The sequence below is a fragment of the Rattus norvegicus genome, chromosome 5 (assembly GCF_036323735.1).
Source record: "Rattus norvegicus strain BN/NHsdMcwi chromosome 5, GRCr8, whole genome shotgun sequence".
NCBI lineage: Eukaryota > Metazoa > Chordata > Mammalia > Rodentia > Muridae > Rattus > Rattus norvegicus.
The window spans coordinates 78,557,194-78,576,194 of NC_086023.1; the positions used below are offsets into that span (position 1 = coordinate 78,557,194).

The 19,001-nt window shown below is 42.9% G+C and overlaps 1 protein-coding gene across 7 annotated transcripts; it reads left to right on the forward strand.

The window, feature by feature from the left end:
• The first annotated feature begins 1,019 nt into the window (after window positions 1-1,019).
• On the forward strand, window positions 1,020-18,366 carry Zfp483 (zinc finger protein 483). Of its 7 annotated transcripts, none has more exons than XM_039109213.2 (7): window positions 1,020-1,159; window positions 1,609-1,747; window positions 3,278-3,806; window positions 5,771-5,883; window positions 8,656-8,782; window positions 9,122-9,232; window positions 12,260-18,366. In XM_039109213.2, the coding sequence occupies exons 3-7, from the start codon at window positions 3,401-3,403 to the stop codon at window positions 13,702-13,704; spliced, it is 2,202 nt and encodes a 733-aa protein (XP_038965141.1). In that variant the 5' UTR covers window positions 1,020-1,159; window positions 1,609-1,747; window positions 3,278-3,400; the 3' UTR covers window positions 13,705-18,366. The 7 variants fall into 7 exon arrangements, with proteins under 7 accessions (XP_038965141.1, XP_038965146.1, XP_038965147.1 ...); XM_039109218.2 differs by having other exon boundaries at window positions 1,070-1,159; window positions 1,609-1,657; XM_039109219.2 differs by lacking the exon at window positions 1,609-1,747 and having other exon boundaries at window positions 1,078-1,340.
• The last annotated feature ends 635 nt before the right edge of the window (window positions 18,367-19,001 follow it).

The window sequence follows — 19,001 nt, forward strand, 5'->3', positions numbered from 1 at the left end:
AAAAACTAGAAACTGCCCTCAGAGGAGTTCCATCAACAGTCTACTTGTAGGAAGAACATCTAGAATAGACAGATAGATGCTGCTGGTGTGGTCATCTCTACTATGACCTGCCTCACTTGAGTTATTTTCCTGCCCATCAATGGCTGCAGTACACCTCCATATCCTACTATCATCTCTTGATACTGTGATGCCACGGCTCTGTCTTCCATTATCAGTTAAACCACCTCTAGAATCACTTGGGAGACCAGCCTTTGGGCATGCCTATGTGGGATTATTTTGACTGCCCGCTGTAGGTGGCACCATTACCTGGGCAGGAAATTCTAGATTGCATAAACAGAGAAAGAGACCTGAACATTAAACAGCCCGGTGCTTCCGGGTTGTGGATGCCACGTGACCAGCTGCTTCAGGCTCTTGCAGCCTTGACTTCCCTGCCCTGAGGACCATTCCTTGAACCGCAATCTGAAATAAATCGCTTTTCTCCTTAATTTGCTTTTGTCAGGGTATTTTATCACAGTAGGAGAACAAGTAACTAAGATACTAGACTTTTGAGCAGTCCTTCCTTGGGAGGGACATAATCTACCTAGACATGGTGTACATGATGGAAGGGGAACACAAGAAGCTATGCAACAGTACAAACAAAGTTTTGTGTAGGGTGCTTGGCCTCCAACCATGGTGGCATGTGTGGAATCCAAAGGATGACATTTGTATAGTGTATTTGCTGCGTTACTTATGGTTTGCACTAAAAGCATCGCTAAATGCTTTCTCAGTGGATTTTTTTTTTCCACTTTGAATTCTAGTGAACAGCGGTAATGGGAGAAGCTGAGTAAGATTTAAGGTTACTGTGGAAACAGGGCTGCATAGATCTAAAAAACCTAAGCCGGTTCTAGGCCTCTAAGCCTCTGGCGCAGCAATAATTTAACAGCGGAGCCCCCACCCCCACCCACCCCCAGCCGCTTCTCAGTGACCATGCGCAACAAGCCAGATAAGAGCCTATGGAAAGCACTTGGAGTTTCTGAAATCGAGGCCAGCGGACCCCGGGAATCGTAGTTCATAGCCTTTGCGCAGGCGCAGAGGCTTCCGAAGTCTTGCGCGCGCAGCTGCTGCGGGACAGGGTTCTGAACGCTTCTTGCGGTGCAGCTGGCTGCGGATGTTGGTGCAGGTATTGGTGGTTTATGACGTTCGTTTTGGAGCTGCGCGGGTTGCGGGCCCCGAGCACGACTTGGGCGGATTGGGACCCAGAGCATCCCGCGGACCAGGCGCTGCGCTGCAGATGCTGCTGCGTGGGCGTGCACTTCAGCAGCACCGCGTCCTCCCATCCTTCCATTCCTCCCAGTTTTCAGGTCTTGAAAACTTCGCCACCTTTGGTATTTTGAGCCGGATAATTCCTTGGTGTGTTTGCTCGCGTGCGTACGTGTGTATGTGTGTGTCCCTTTCATTAGATGTTAAGCAGCATCCCTAGCTGTATCTGTCAGCAACCTGGATCGTTCTTCCTCCGCGTTCCTAAAGAGCTGGAGGCCTCCAGGCTTTGCCAGCTGACACCTGTGGGGTAAATTGTAGCTGTTTTTCTCCTTCGCGTTGAGAACCTTTATCTGCGTCACATTTTCACAGAGCCTCTATGGAAGCAGCTGCGCATGTCTCAGTCACTGCGGAGTCCCAGGTACCCAAAGGGGTGCAGGTGACATGGTGGGCGCCTGATGGTTAGCAAAGAAATAAATGACATCTCGCCTGTGACATGTCGGGTCCTGAGGTGGGTGGTTAACGCTATGCTAACTGCAATAAGAGGCTAGTACATCCTGCCGAATAGTGGTACATCTCGGGTCCTATTTCCGAGATGAAAGAGATCTCTCTACACGCCTGTCCCCACAGTGCCCATTCCCACCTTTGTAGATCCCAGTCTTTTACGGAATGAATGCACGCGTGCAGCATAGGCCAGGCGGTGTGCCAAACGCCATTTAGAGATTAAAGGGAATTTCACACGGTGACGCGGCATGTCAGCTGAGAAGAATCGGAGCTTTTGGTTTTAATATGTTTTTTTTTTTGTGGGGTCACCCCCAACCCGTGGTGGTGGTGGTGGGTGTTAATGAGGGTTGAAACCACAACCTCCACATGCTAGTGGATAGTGTTCTATCACTGAGCAGTATCCGGCCCTGATTTTACTTTGTGTTTATGAGTGTTTTGCCTGCATGCATATCTGCACTGTGCATTTGAAAGAAGAGTGAAACTGGAGTTACAGATGGTTGTGAGCTGCTGTGTAGGTGACAGGAATAGAATCAAGGCTGGTTCCTCTGCTAGAGTGCCAGGAGCCCTGTTTTGAAGAATGAGTACAGGATTGTGACGAGTAAGAAGGCAGCATTCCAAGTGATGAGGGGGCAAGGATCTCTCTGGTGTAAACTCTAAGAAGGGTTTTGTCGGGTGTTTTTTTATAGCTGCAGTGTCAGTCTGTGAGGTTTCTAGGCAAATCCTAAGATTGTTCTGTGTGCCCTCAGCTTTGATCTTGGTCTTGGTGGACCCTGTAAGGGCTTCCAAGCAGGGAAATGGCAGGATTAGCTTTCGTGTATTGGGAGAAATCCTTCAGCTACAGCTCAAGAGTGCATTGAAGACAACTGAACTTAAGAGAGAAGCTCCAAAGGTTAAGAGTACCTGTTGCTCTTCCAGAGGACCCAGGTTCAATTCCCAGCACACACATGGCAGCTCATGACTGTCTATAACTTCAGCTCCAGGGATCTAATGCTGCCCTCTGACCTCCATGGGCACCAGGCACACTTGTGGTACACAGACATACATACAGGCAGGCAAAACACTCACGCACATAAAATAAATTTTAAGATAGAGAAAGTCTACCTTGGTTATTTATTATATGGAAAGTAAGAGTAGGGAGGAGAAATTTGGTAGTAAAATGTGAAATAGGATGTTAGAGTTGAGTGACCGGTAGGAAATGTGTGTTCGTTGAAGAGAAGACAGGACCTGTTTAATAGTTTTGCGCCTGGATAACTTCGAACCAGAGAGAGCTTCCATTTGTTTGTAAGGAGTATTAAGTGCGAAGTAACCGTCTGCTTACAGAGTATATTTAGCTATCTTCATTTAACTCTTGAGATTTTATTCCATAAAGAGTTTCCTTTTAATAGAATAGTTTGACTGAAGCTTTTCTGACCCCTTAAGTCTATAGGTAAAGGTGGAGAGGGAAGGTTCATTGTGTGGGTGATTTAAAAAAAAAATCAATGTTTTCAGAATTAACTATCCCTTTGCTCATTTAATGTCTTCTGTTTCTTCTTGGCAGTTCCTTCAAGACTGTACGTTGGATTCCTGGAGCTCTTGGTAGTTTTCCGTGCACAGATAGCACCTGTTAGCAGATCAGACTGATTCTCAGTGTAAAGAGGACTGGATTCCTGGTGCTGATACAATGCAAGCGTTAGTGCCCTCAGACATGATGGCAGGCATCTCCCCAGACCCTTCAGCTTTGCCTCTGAGTGAACAAAGCAGGGCCCCCAGAGTGGATACTCTGAGGGGCCAAGAAAGTATGTTAAGAGAGGACCTGGAGTCTTTCAGGCAGAAGTTCAGGTGGTTTTGTTACTCACAGGAAGAAGGACCCAGAAAAACCCTGAATCAACTCTGGGAACTCTGCAAGCAGTGGCTGAGACCAGACATTCACACCAAAGAGCAGATCTTAGAGCTGTTAGTGTTTGAGCAGTTCCTGAGGGTTTTGCCTGGAGAGATGAGGATTTGGGTGAATTCTCAGCATCCTGAGAGTAGTGTGGAGGTGGTGACCCTGGTAGAAGATTTGAACCAAACCCTTGAAGAAAAGGAAGGTGAGAGTTACGGGGGGAGTGTCGGGGTGGGGAGGGGTGAGAGGAGTCCCCTAAGATACGAAGTAAACCTCTCAAAGGAAGCCATACTGCTAAGATTGAAAATAAAAATTATAGTTATATATTCAAAAATAAGGGATAATTTAAGGCAGTGATTCTCAAGACCTCTTAGGGGTCCCATATCAGATATCCTACACAGCAGATTTTGCATTATGGTTCAACTGCCGTTAGGAAGCATCAATGAAAATAATTTTATGTTTGGGAGTCACCACAGCATAGCAACTGTATTAAAGGGTCGCAGCGTTCGGAAGGTTGGGAACCACTGATTTAAGGGAAACATTCTGTTTTACAGATTACTTACGATTAGTTCTACATTGTGGGGAGGGGGGCTCTCTTGTTAGAGACCCTAATTTTGGAAGGTGAGCGTGTTGCGGCGATAAACAGGTCAGAGAGGAGTCAGGCAGCCCACGTTTCAGGTAGGCAGGTTATCTGTGTGAACACAGATCAAATTGGTGGCAGTAAACAGTGCATCCTCCTAGCCTTCTTAGAGCTTGTGGTAGAATCCATTCTGCCCATTCATTGCCTCTGTGTGAAGAGACCTACAGTGAAGAATCCAGTGCTAACAGCAGTCTGTGAGGAAGAGCAAGTTCCTTAAATTAATTTTCTCCCATCTTTATATAGTTCTTTCTTTATATAATTTGCCCCAGCTATCTGGTCAATAAAAAAAAAATGCCTACAGTTCTTATTATAAGATGGTTAAAGTACGATTTGAAAAATTATTTCCCCTCACTTGAAAAAGAATTGTCATCTGAGGATGTTCAGTCACTGTGCATTCAGGCTCCTGGGGTCTTGACCCAGTCTCCTGCCCACCCATTAAGAGCTCAGTGAGTTTACCCAGACCCCACCTTCTTCTGCTCCCTTAAACTCACACTGGAGTTTTCTTGCTTTTTAGCTAGTATCTGTAGGAATCAGCTAGCAATCCTGGAGGCACATCCGGGTTTGTTTTGTTTAGGTCAATGTAATGCCTTTGTTCAGTCAACAGCTATAAATAATATTTGAGCAAAGCTTGTTTACCTCGGTCAATCTTACAAATTAAAAGTATTTTCTAAACCCTTCATTGTAAAGCTAAAGATATATTGAAGGAAGGAATCCAGTTTTTGTGGACTCAAGAACAGAAAAGATCTTTTGAGGAAAGAGAAGGGGGAAACATTTTTTTAATATAGAAAATGATCTCTGTGGCAGTTCTGAATCCTAAAGAGAAGGAAAACCTAATTTCTTTACCCTGCTCCAGAGAACCACAAAACACTGCAGCTATAAAATAGGTATTGGGTTTTCATTTCCCCATGGGCCTGTAGCCCCTATAACCCTTGTCATGTGCCAAGTGGCTAGAGCAATAAATGCTTTTTTATTAACACATTTGTCCTTTCCTCCTTGGTTCCTGAAACCTGTTCCAGAACCCTCAAGAGATGGTAAAGTGAAAGACATTTGTCTTGTTGTTGTAGTCACGCCTGAATTTAATGAGGTCATATTTGAAATGTCCATAAATATTCACCCATGAAGGCTGATTCCCGATGCAGCTGTAGGATTAGAACTCACAGCTCCAGAGAGGGAGGGGCTGGAAGTAGAGATGATGGCCAGTGGTGTCGTTAATCATGCCCACGTGGTGAAATTGTCTTCAAGAAAGCTAGGCATATGGTGACTCCAGGAGGGTGGTTATCCATGAAGAAAGTGTGGAAGGAGTTTCTGTCTGGGTGTGTCCCGGCCATAGCTACGTTCAGAAGTGCCAAGCTATGCAGCTTTTTTACCTGGCTGTTGTATCCTTTCTACTCTCCTTCATATTAAATAAGCAAATAAACATTTCCTGTGAGCCATTCTAGGAAACGAATCCAACTTGAGCGGTTGTGGTAAGTGCTGACTTGGTATGAAGAGAGGAGCTGAAAGACCAGATTGACTTTTCTCATTCCCAGATCGTAACACTCAGGCTCCTGATGTTTGCAAAGAGGAAGATTTGGGAGAAGAAGCGATGGCGGCAGCTCCTCCAAGTGCTGAGGTGGCGGCTCCTCCACGTGCTGAGCCACGTGTAAGTTTTCCTCCACTGGTTTTCTTTCTTCAGTGGAAACTGAGACATTAGTGAGGAGCATAAAGATACAGAATTAACCAAGCCAACTTGTAGATCACCGTTTACTTGCTGTTGATCTGGATTCACAGACAGTAACATAGTTCTAGTGCTAAACAAAGGCATTCACAGATGGTAACATAGTTCTAATGCTAAACAAAGGCATTTAAGGCCAGTGAGGCTGCGGAGTGGGCGAAGGCTACAGCAGGTGAGTCTGATCTCAGCCCCCCAGGTCTATGTAGTAGAAGGAGGAACCTGATTCCAGTGGGTTGAACTCTGACCTCCACAGGCATGCTGCAACATATTTAATGTACCACCCCCATCCTCAGAATGTTTGGGGAGGAAGCATTTACTAAATCCCAAAAGTTAGTCTTGACAGAAATGAGTCAAGTGGATATAGAACTATAATTTCTTAATATGGTAAGGAGCACCCCCACATAGGTAGACTCAGGAGATTAGAAAAAAGGAAAAAAAAAAAGCAGGGCTTACAATGTAAAAAAAAAAATGTCAATATTTCCTGAACATACTAGTCATCCAAGTGAAATAAGAGAGAAATGAGATATGTTGGAATGTGAGAGACAGTGGCATATTATTTACAGACAATGTTATTGTCTACTTGGAAGACCTTGGGTTCAACTGAGTAAGACTAGAACTCATACAGTAGCTGGGAAAAGCAACTGGTTATGAAGCAGTATTTCCAGTACTCATAATTACCAGTTAGGTGGGAAAAAATTAGTTATAAGTAATAATTTTATATGAGAACAAGTATGAGTTCTAAGAGTATATCTGCTTCCTAGTCCCTGGAACTTGTAAATATTATTTGCTGGAAGAAAAATCATTCACTGCAAGTGTAGTTAAGCTATAGGTTTTAAAATGAAGAATTGGTGCTACCAAAATTGGAAAGATGGGCAGACAGTGGTGACAAACACCTCTAATCCCAGCACTGGGAAGCAGAGGTAGGTGGATCTCTGAGTTCGAGGCCAGCCTGGACTACAGAGTGAGTTTCAGGACAACACGGGCTACACAGAGAAACCCTGTTTTGAAGAAAAAAAACAAGCAAAAAAATTGCTAATAAAATAGAACTGAAAAGATGAGGAGTTGGTTCTGAGTTATGTGAGTAAGCCTTGAGTGTCATCATCCAAGAAGCACGGAGAGTTTGAACACAGAGTGATGATGGTGGTGATACAGACAGGGACGCAATTGAAGGTACTGGACCACAATCTGGGAAGGTGAAGGGATGCTGGCAGCTGCCAGAAGAGACAAAATATGGATTCAAAGGAGTACACACCTGCCAGCTCCTTGATCTCCTATTCTGACCTCTGGACTTATGAGAGAATATAATTCTGTCATTTGAAGTCTCAGGTCCTGGTATCTTTTATATGGTCTTAACATTGACAAGATGCTAATCCAAGCTCTCGAAGACACCTGTCCTGCCTCCCTGACACAGAGGATGCTTTAAATTCTATCGGACTGAAAATGAAAATTTACGCTATACATGAGAGTGTGCACCTGTACAATCTCAGAGCTCTGGAAACTGGGTCAGGATGGCTGGTTTGAAGCCAGTGTGGGTTCCAAGCAAGTTTCAAAGGAGAAAGAAAACTGGAAAAGTGATTTTAATGAGGTAGTATACTTGTGTGTGACCATGACATAGTTATAAGCACGAGTCTATGACCAAACTGGATTCTCTTTGACTGCAGATTTGAGAGCATTGCTGCAGCTAGGTGTGGTGGGGCACACCTACAGTTCCGTACCAGAAGCACCAAAGCAGGAGATCCTGTGCCAGTTTGAGGCTAGCCTGGACTGACAAGAGAAACCGGAGAAACTTTTTCTCCTTAATAACAGGCATCATGACTAAAGTTTACAACAGCTGCTACTATGTATTTAATTGTTATCTATAGTTAGCTTAGAGTCTACAGATATGAGGATGGCCAGTGTCAGTCATACCCTCCTGTCTGGTTTTCCTTTTAATCTTAGAAATTAATGTGTTAGGGTTAACTTGATTAGTGTTAGCAGTTTAGAGAAGCCTTATCCAGTCAATATTTGATACAGTAATTTGTTCTGTGTTTCTTGTAATAGTTATATGTACTCTGAAACTCACTTTGAAGCTTTAAAAAAAAATCACAAGGCTGGACTAGAGAGATGGTGTAGTGGCTAAGAGCACTGGCTGTTCTTGCAAGGGAACGTCAGTTCAGTTCCCAGCTCCTACATGACAGGTCACAACTGTCCTCCACTCTAATTCCAGCAGAGCCAGTGCCCTCTCTTACCCTCTAGAAGCACAAGTCACACATGCAGAATACATACATGTATGGGGCAGAACACTCATGTATATGAAAATAATAAATTCTTTTAAAAAATAAAAAATGTACCAGGCCTGGTTGGACATGGTCCTACAATCCCAGCTACTGGAAGGCAGTGGCAGGAGGAACTCAAGTTCAGAACCTGCTTAAGCAACTTAGTAAGAACTACCTAACGGCAAAAAGTAAGAAGGGTGAGTCTAATTTCATGGTAGAGCATTTATAGTATTTACCATTCCCTGAGTTCAGTTTCCAACTCACACACACACACACACACACACACACACACACACACACACACACACACACAAGAGAGAGAGAGAGAGAGAGAGAGAGAGAGAGAGAGAGAGAGAGAGAACGAACGAACACTAACTGCTTCTCTGAATCCTTAAGGTCTATTGGGAACCAGTACCACTCACAGATGCTGTGTTTCATCTTCTAGGAAGCTGTAACATTTGAGGACGTGTCTGTGGACTTTACCAGAGGAGAGTGGAAGCTGCTGGAACCTTCTCAAAGGGAGCTATATAAGGAGGTGCTGCTGGAGAACTTAGGGAGCCTAGAAGTTCTGGGTAAAGGCATCTCTTCATGATCTAGCACCTAAGAAGGTAGCCTCTTCATCTTCTGTTCCTATCTGAAAGAAAAGTGTCATGTGACTATCCGGTACCTGACATGACTATTCCTGAAAATGGACCCTAAAATGTACTTTCTGTGTGATACTCCCTTCTCAGTAAGTTTTTACTTCACTTCATCATCCTCAATGTTATGCCTTCCTGTCCTTCCTCCTTGGATTCCTCCTTCTCTATGTTTGACAGTGTCTTTCTCGTTCTCAGAGAAACAGGCTAAGTATGAATATCGGGTCACCTTTGCTGTATGTGTAAATAATCATTTTCTATCTTTTCTCTGAGCAGGCTCTCCTGTTTCCAAATTCGACTTGATTTCCCATCTGAAGTGGGTTAAGTTGCCAAGGGTACTGGAAAAAGAACTCTCAAAAGACCCTAGACCAGGAGAGTCGGTAAAAGGTAAGAAGGAAATGAAAACTGTTGCTGACCAGGCCAGTGGGGAAATAAATCTTTGACGAGCTGGGAGAGCCTAACGCTAGACTATAAAGTTGATGGTTAGAAAAGAGCCTTCGCCTTCCTGGGGTGTTAATGGGGGCACTGTTGGTTTGGGTCCTCCAAAAGGTGGATGCTAAGACGTGTATCTCCAAGCCAGAGATTTGTCGGGGGAAATTTCAAGTGAAGAAAAACATAGTTGGCATTGCCGTCGTTAGAGTGCAGTGCATCTGAGTGAGGGGGAAGGAAAGGAGGTTGGGGAAGAAGGATGTTCAGCTGAAGATGGTCTGTAATTATTTAATATACACTTTAATAATGAAAATGCAGTTACATACCTTAAAAAAAATTGGAACTGGCCTTTTCTGACCTACTTTCTAAAGCATTTGCTTTAGTCAACCTCTCAGCTGTTTCCACTATAATTGCATAAATAAAAAACAATTGTTTTTATTATGCTTAAGCAGCAGCTTAGAGATTCATCCCCAGAATGGGTATTGCATTGTTTTGCAGTGCTATACATGTTAAAACGCTATTTTTATTAAGGGACTTAACATAATTTATGTTGAGTTAGTAGTGATAATAATTTAACTCGTACCCATCAGTAATGAGCTAGCAGTACATAATTTAGAAATCACAAGCAAACAATTTGAGGAGATAACTGATAAAACTGAAAATGCGAGTGGCTCATAAGCATACGTTTAAAGCGGCAGTACTGTTAGGAATTGAATCTGTAGCTGCTTAAAGGTCACTGATCAGAGGTGACTATTGAAGCTTATATTCCTTAACTATTCTGTAAAGTTTTACACACACACACACACACACACACAGAGAGAGAGAGAGAGAGAGAGAGAGAGAGAGAGAGAGAGAGAGAGAGAACGAGAACAAAACTTGGGTCCAGTATCTCATGCATTCTAAACATACATTCTACCACTAAGCTATACCCCTAACTGTAGGAACATAGTCCGATAAACGTTCAATAAGGAAACCAATAAATTATATAGGATAGATTATTATGTAACTGATTAAAAATACCATTTTCAAAAATTACCAGTGAACCTGGAAATCTAAAAGAAAAATACAGAATTTGGGCTGGCTCAGTGGTTAAGAACACCGGCTGCTCTTCTAAAAGACAATTTCCAGCACCCTCATGTCAGCTCATAATTGCCTGTAACTCCAGTCTCAAAGAATCTGATAACTTCACACAGACATATATGCAGGCCAAACACCAATGCACATGAAATAAAAATTAATTAAAAAAGTATTTTTCAAAATAAGAAAAATAACAATACATCTTAATTTTTCTATTCTATATGAAAACATTCACATAACTTGTAAATAGTAGGATTTTAAGTTCTGGGGGTTTGGAGTTGGTTGGTTGGTTTTTTGGTTTTTCAAGACAAGGTTTCTCTGTATAACCCTTGCTCTACAGACCAGGCTGGCCTTGAACTCAGAGAGAGCCACCTGCCTCTGTCTTCCAGGCACCAGGGTTAAAGGCATGGGCTGCCGCCATAACTGTCTGTTAAAACAATAAGGAAGATGATTGTGCTCTATGATTAAAGACCAGGGTTGGAGCCAGGGAGATGTCTTCGTGCTATGCTCAGTGCTATACAAGCATGGAGGCCCAGGTAGAATCTCCCATGGAAAAGCCAAGCATGGATTTCTGTGCCCGTAATCCCAGCCTTGGAACAGACACGGGTAGACTTCAAGCAACTATTGGCCAGCTAGACTAGCTGAAATAGCCAGCTCCTGGTTCAGTGAAAGATCCCGTATTTTTAAAAAAGTGGAGAGTGTCAAAAGATACCCAGCATTCTCCTCTGACCTCCTCATGCATATATAATGGGCATGTGTACATGGGCATGTGCATTCACACACACACACACACACACACACACACACACACACACACACACACACACTATAAGGGGGAAACCAGAATGAAAAATACAGTTAATAAATGAATTCAAAATTCTCAGAAAAATGCAATGAATATATGGTTTTGGAGAAAGTTCCATTTTGATCATCGGACTTTGCGCCTTGGATCCTGTCAGATTTATTAAAATGTGCTGGGGCATTGCATTCTAGGTCACAGGTTTTCAGACCCAAAGAATAGGATTACCAAGTGTTGTGATAGGGTGGAGCAATAAATGGATACCTGGTTCTAATGGCTTCAAGATTGTAGTGCCAGACTGTGGTAATGTCTGAAGACTGATCAGAGGTGTGTGTGGGTGAAGTGATTTTCTGTAAAACTTAATGCATTCGTCTGCTTTGAGGAATGGCCGTATAATATAGGGATCAAAAGAATAGACTGTGGTGTCAAATTAAAATAAGGCTTTAGGGTCCGGAGAGATGACTCAGCAGCTAAGGGAGCTACCTGTTCTTCCTGGGTTCCTAGCACCCACATGGCAGTTCCCACCATCTGTAACTCCAGTTTTCTGGCCTCCATGGACACTGCACACATGTAGTACGCAGATATACATGTAGGCAAAACACTCATACAAAATTAAAATAAAAGAATCTTAAATCTGGCTTTTACCACTCCCAATACATACGACTTTGGACAAGCTTCTGCCTCTCTGTCCAGTTGTGACGTCCATAAAATAAATTGCAAGATGTACTTCATTGGTTGTTGTGAGGATTAATTAAACAGTGCAAATACAGTGCTCACTGGGGACCAGCCATTTGGGCAGCATTTGAAGATAAGGTCTGGGAGTAGAGAGAATGAGTAGGCTTGAACCTGGTACAGAAATTAGTAAGAAGAGTGAAGACTGGCAGCTTTCCTCACATAAAGCACAAGCTTTTCACCTTCCACTCAGTTTTTCTTAGCCTCTGCGTTCATCTTGCTTTCCTATATCACCTTTTCTCTTGTCTGTTTTATGCGGCTGTAACTGGTAACTAAGCCATATTTCTTTAAATCATTACTGTGTTCCTACGTTTGTCCCAAATATAGCAGTTTCCTTTGTTGCAGATGGGAAATGCTTGCTCTGTTATCTCTTTTAGAGAGTGAGTCTAGAAGTGAATTGGATGCTTTTATGGAAGAGTTGACTTTAGAGAAAACAGTAGAGTACTGCTTCAGCGGCGGTGGCTATGGCCTGAAGACAGAATTCCAGAAGCGGCTCGGCAAACCCGAGAAAGACCATGGCAGGCGGAAGAGCCATGAGAGTAAGGAGGCTGAGTCAGGAGAGACGACCTCTGAGAAGAATGTCAAGCAAACTTCCGCCATGCTCAAACATCGGAAAGCCCTCTTAACAAAGACGTCTCAGAGGTCTAAGGAAGGCAAGAAACCCTTCAGCTTTCATTCAGCTCTTGTGAACCGCAGAGAGCTCAGTGGGGGGAAGTCCAGGAAATGCAGTGATCGTGAGAAGGACCCACATCGCCCTTTGTCTCCTACTGAACGTAAGAGACATCCTAAAATTGGTTCGCTGCGTAAGACCGAGAAGTGTAGTAAGTGCGGGGTAGACTTTACTCGAATCCTAGGGTGTGTTGAAAGCTCTCAGTGTGAAAAATGCAGGAAGAATTTATTTCAAGATGAAACCTCAAGTAAGGACCAGGAAGCCGACACTGAAGAGCCCCGTAAGTGTAAGAAGTGCGGGAAAGCCTTGGAGTACGGTTCAAAACGCTCCGTGTGTGTTGAATGTAGAAATGCTCACAAAGCTAGCCCCTCCCTCAAGCCACAAGGCAAAACTGACAGGAGAAAGAAGTCTTATAAGTGTGATGAGTGTGGGAAGCGCTTTGCCGAGGAGAATGATTTCAGTCAGCATCAGAGAACCCATACCAGAGAGAAGCCCTATGTGTGTAAACACTGTGGGAGAGCTTTCAGCGACAACTCGTCGTTTTGTCAGCACCAGAGAATTCACACCGGAGAGAAACCATATACGTGCAAGGAGTGTGGGAAATCCTTCACTCACAGTTCTTCTCTTTCAAAACATCAGAGGATACACACCGGAGAGAAGCCCTATAAGTGTAAGGAGTGTGGGAAAGCCTTTAGGCAGAATTCTTGCCTTACCCGACATCAGAAGATCCACACCGGAGAGAAACCATTCTTGTGTAAGGAGTGCGGGTTGTCGTTTCGCCTCTTTAGCAGCATCATGTATCATCAAAGACTCCATAAGGGAGAAAAACCCTACAAATGCCCTCACTGTGAGAAGGGTTTCCCCTCTCATTCCCGCCTCAGTCGGCATTTGAGAATCCACACCGGTGCGAAACCATACAAGTGTAAAGAGTGTGGGAAAACTTTCAGGCAGAGCTCGTCGCTTAATTTGCACATCCGAACCCACACTGGAGAGAAGCCCTACAAATGCAATTACTGTGGCGCGGCCTTTACCCGCAGCACGATCCTCGTTGAACATGTCAAAACTCACACTAGAGTAAAGTACGACTGTAAGAAGTGTGGTAAGAGCTTTAAAAGCCGCTCAGCCAACCTTAGACATCACTGTACACTGTAATCCTGGGACCGGGGGAGGGTGGAGGGGAGTTTAGTTCAGATTGTGCCCTTATTTAAAAGCTCAAATCGGAAACGACCCACCGCATCGATGAGAAGCTTTTCGCCTTCAGTGAGGTCCCAAACCGGGACTTCTTCCCCATTGGTCCCTCTTCTTGAGGGCGGTCAGTTTCGATTAGACCTGGTAAAGTCACGTTGACGCGGAGAAAGCGTGTGAAGTGACATGATTCTGAGAAGACAAACGTAAGTTCAAAAAACACTTTCCTTAAGGAATTCTCCCTTTGGTCTCCCTTTCACTGCCGTACCTGGGAAAGAACATGACGGGACTCCTTAACCTGGGTTCCATCCCAGTTTGCCAACCAACCACTGTGTCACCTTCAACAAGTCACGTGGACCTTCTGAAGGCTAAGTTTCTTTACCAGTGGAGTTGAAGAGATGAAGACTTCTCAGTTCTCTTCTTATCTGATACTCTGATACTGCAGAAGTAGTTTGAGAATGTTTAATTCGTTGGAATTGTCGCACCCGGTAGACAATTGCCTTCGTACAGGTTAGTGAACTTCTAGATTAATGTGAACACAGAATGTTTGGAATAGGATCTAGGATGTGGTGAACAGAACACATCAGGGAAGCTCCATGACGTTCGCTTTCAGCGATTGTTCTAATTTGCACAAATCACTCCATCTTTTGAGTTTTGCCCCAGTGGATTGAAAAACCAGAGAGCTTGTTCCTGCCGTCCTAATGGTAACGGTCCTAGGAGAAAAATAAAAACTAGCTGTTTAGGGTGGATTATCTCCCTGCAGTGAGCACAGCCCTCTGTAAGAATCCTGTATGACAGAAGTCACGGGATGTTACATTGAATCAGATTGGGGCCTTAGACTGTTTTAGCTGTGAGGTGAAGTATGTATTACACACAAAGCTTTCACTGTTTAGAAATAGGGAATTTCGTGTGTTGAAGAAAATTGTGCTTGTCTTTTAAAATATACAAATTATACTATATTAGTCCATTATTTCCACAAGTGCCCAGCTGAGGTAGGGTTGCCACTTTAAATGCCATGTTTCTCTTATAGCTGCCTTTCTTATGGCAGGCATGTGATATTTTTTTTCTTTTTTCCTACTATGCCATTTGGATTATACATACGCTAGAATCTCAAGGGACCCCATTGATAAGAAGTGAAAGTCAGGAAAAGAGCACATAAGTAAGCTGTAGTTGATAGTTTCTTTTGTGCAGCGAGACTTCAATGGAATGGACTGTACAGGTATTGATGGGTGTTCCTTAAATTTGTCACAAATGGAATCTTAATTTCTAACTGGAAAGGGAATTAAAGACCGTGAATGAGTTATTTTGGGTCTTGGGTCATTAGATTCCAGAAGGACCTGATTGTGGTATAGAAATAAGTTCCTGAAGTTGACATTTAAGGCAATTCAGGGAGAGCTAAACCAGAACTCTGGTCTTACGGGTATGACGGATCTATAGTGCTGATCTGAGGCTCAGGAATATCAGGAATATTTGCTGATGTAATGTGCTTAGGTCTGAAATGCTACCTCTGGATATAAGGGTGGGTTCTTCTGGGTGGCTCCTCCTCGTCCTAAAGCCCGAAAGAATCAGACGTTACTTCGTGATAAATTGATCAGTATAGCTGTTGCCAAACGGACCAAGTAAACACATTCCTGACATCAAAGGAATCTGGCTTCTATGAGTCTTTCACATGGGCTTAAGGATTTCTGAAACAGTATATTGTATTGAAATATGTAATGGAGTACGCAAAAAAAACTCTTGAGAAGAGATCTGTTCCAGAATGTCCTAGGGAATTTCACAAGAGGATATTTTTATCCCAGTCTCAGTTGGGGATTGGAAACAAAACTTTTTTTTTTTACAATTTTATTAAAATATAGAATACATACGCTTAAAACCAAGGTTTGCTATTTGTATATGTTTTCGTCAGTTTTACTGAAGTGCACATTTGTTACCATAATCCATTTTTCATAACATCACCCTAATAAGAGTACCCATTGGATACACCATTTATATATAATTCTCATCGCTGACCCTTACTATTAAGATGTTGTTTGTCAGTATTGATTGTTGCTTGATAATACTCTACCATATGATACTTCATCCATATACCTTTGAGAGGACATTCTCTTCTTTCTCCTTAGGTGGTTGGCCATTAGGAACAACACTGTGAATGTAATGTGTAAGTCTGTGTAGACATTAATTTTAACCATTTTGCTTGGTAGACATCTACAGGTAAAGTTTCTGGCCATGTAAATTTTTGTTTAGCTATGTAGGAAACTGCCACACTGCTTTCCAGTGGGACTACATCATTGTCAGTTCTGGCCAGCAGTGTGTGAAGGATCCATTTCCTTTACAACTGGGCCAATCTTTAAAAAAATGTTAGTCACCCTGATAAGGGGCATTTCCAGTGCTTTTAATTTGTATCTCCCTGATGACTGACATTATCATCTGCCTTTCATATATCTCCTGAGTTTTCTCAAATTTCTTATCCATTTAAAAGTCAGGCTAGTTGAGGTATTTATACAAGTTCTTTATCTGCACGCAGTCCCTCATCCAATACGAGCTTTCCCTCACTGTGCACTCTAGGAAACTACAAACCCTACTGCAAAATATTTATCAACCGCTAGTAAATCGCACAAAAGCCATTCAGTCTGACCTAGCACCCACATACTTAAGTCAGTTTTTAGAGTGTCAGGTCAGCTAAGGGTTTTTAACTTATGCTTTATGACTCCTCATAGAATTTCTTAAAGCCTCATTTAGCATTTTTGTCAGTTTACAGTGATAAGTATTTTAATCAGCTACAGTTTTAAAACCAAGTCCTTGTTCTTTAGAATTTTTCATAATGAGTTTCTATATAGAAATTTCTTTTTCATCATGGGACAACAAAGCCTCTGCTAGTGAGTTTACTTTTATTCTTTTTACTTTAGAATTACCTCTGTGTGCTCTAAAATGAGCCATGTCGGTTGCTTTTGGGTCGTACCGTTCTGTGGTGTCCATGCACGCAGTTACAGCTCCTCTCCAGCCCTCGTCCGCCCTCCCACACTCAACTCACGGAGATTGACTCTCCGTCCTCCTCTCTCCCAAGTCATCACAATTCCACTTCCTTTCCTCACCTGACTCTTGTCAGTTCGTCACACACATAACAAGACAATGTGTGTCTTTTTGTGCCTGGCTTATCTCACTTGGCTTATAACCTTGCAGGCATTCAAGGACATCTTCGGTTGGACTTCCTAGTGCAGGAAGTCTTAAACTCTTGTGAGTCATGGGGTAGTGTTGATAAAAGAACACAAGGTCATTACATGTCCTCTGTCTCACTGGTTCCGTAAACTAATCATTGCTCATGCATACGGAAGAACCGGAGAAGATGGACCTGTCTCCTCTTGGGAGTCTGCGTTAGCAAACTGACTTCCAGCATGAGTCATATGCTATAACGGAGCAATGAGAACCTACCATCTCTTGCTTTAAAAGGACAACCCCTCTGGTCTTTTAACTCAGCTACCATTAGTTTCTTCTTGAAAGAAACTAATCTTTCTGCCTAGCTGAAATTCCTTGACAGATGAAATTTTTTTCTAATAAATCAGAAGTCTGAGATTTGAGCCAATGAAGTGGCTTCTCTTTGTAAATTTGGGTGTTCTTGGAGACAATATAATCAAAATTTTCCTTGAGCAATGTCTTACACAGATCATCTAAAACTAAAAAAAATAAAATAAAATAAAATACTTGAAATTTTTCAAATTTTGAGTCAACTGATTTTTGATAATAGGAATGTATATATTCTGTGAGAAATGCGTAAATTTGCTCATGTTGACACTGAGCAGAATTGTTAGGTGGCGTGCGGTGTTTGCTGTTTTCGTGTGTACTTTTCAGAGTGTCCCTCTTTTCCCAAAGTGTTTTGGGTGGGTTGTAATACTTGGGTTTACTTTCACCCCCCTGTGGTTCTCTTTGTGTGTGTGTGTGCATGTGCAAGAGTCCAGCCGCTGTGTAACTGGCACGCCTATAACCCAGAACCTGTTAAAAATCACTTAAGGTATCTTGGTTAGAAATTTAGATTTCATTTTGCTGGGTTTTGTGGAATTTTTTTGACTAAGTTGTTGAAGAGAGATGTAGATCTGAAGTGCTGTCTTCAGTATTGCCTACTGTGTATCTTTAATACTTGAACTCTGTGTCTGCTGCTGCTGCCACCGCCGCTGCTGCTACTGTAAATCGCAACTGGCATTCATCAGCGAATGTGCATTGGACCCTCTTTCCTTCTTTCCCTGCTGTGACACCTACAGTATGAGCTTCTGTGTCTGCACTGAATCCTGCCTTAGAAATATGCCTTTGACTAAACTTTAAATATTTTTCCATGTATTTTTACCTATAGAGTAATCACGATTCCAGTAAGAAGCACTTTGATTTGTGGTTATGAACTGTACAAGTAACGCTCGCTTGTGCTAAGCGCGTGCTGTGCTGACGTAATCCTTTATGACATCCCATCTGTTTGGAGACAAATGTCATTTGTCAGCTTGTCAGTGCTGACTAGATAGGTGACTTATTTGCGTGTCACGAAAGTGCACGCTCCTCTGCAGTGTCAGAGCGCCCTGTACTGTGCATTGGTTAAAGTGAATCACAGATCTACTAAAACAATAAAGTTGTATTTAATGAAGAATACCTCTTGCTTTGGGTTTTTTTAATTTTTTTTTTTTTTAGATTTTATTTGTTCATATGTGTGCATACATGAACGTGCCTGTCATGTCATGTGTGTGGAAGTCAGAAGACAATTATGGGAGTTGATTCCCTCCCTGTACTCGTGTCTCCCAAGGATCAAACCTAGACTGTCAGCCTTGGTGGCAGGCCGCCTTACCTGCGAAGCCATCTCATTAGCCCTAGCTTTTATTTTTAAAGAAGTGCCATTCATATTTTCAGTTCTCAATAGCCTCCACTGGTTACCAAATTAGACAGAAGAGTTGGGGAAAGAAATGTTAACCAGGGGAATCCGACTGTTTAATTAAAACAAAGCATCGCAAAGGCCCAAGGCAGGTGTTGACGCGATGTGATTTCCTCCCAGTGCTCTGAGAATGTCAAAGTGAAGAAATTCAATGAAGCGCGGATATAAGGGCGGGAGTAACTATGACTCTCTTAAGGTAGCCAAATGCCTCGTCAAGCAAGCTACAGCAGCTCACTTCAGTCAAGGATAATTTCCCAGACTGACCCTCTAATATCTTGCTGCTCTGCAGTATCTTGCAGCCATTCCATCCAGATCACGTGACCTTCAAGTTCCGAGAGTCAGGGAAAGGAGAGATGCA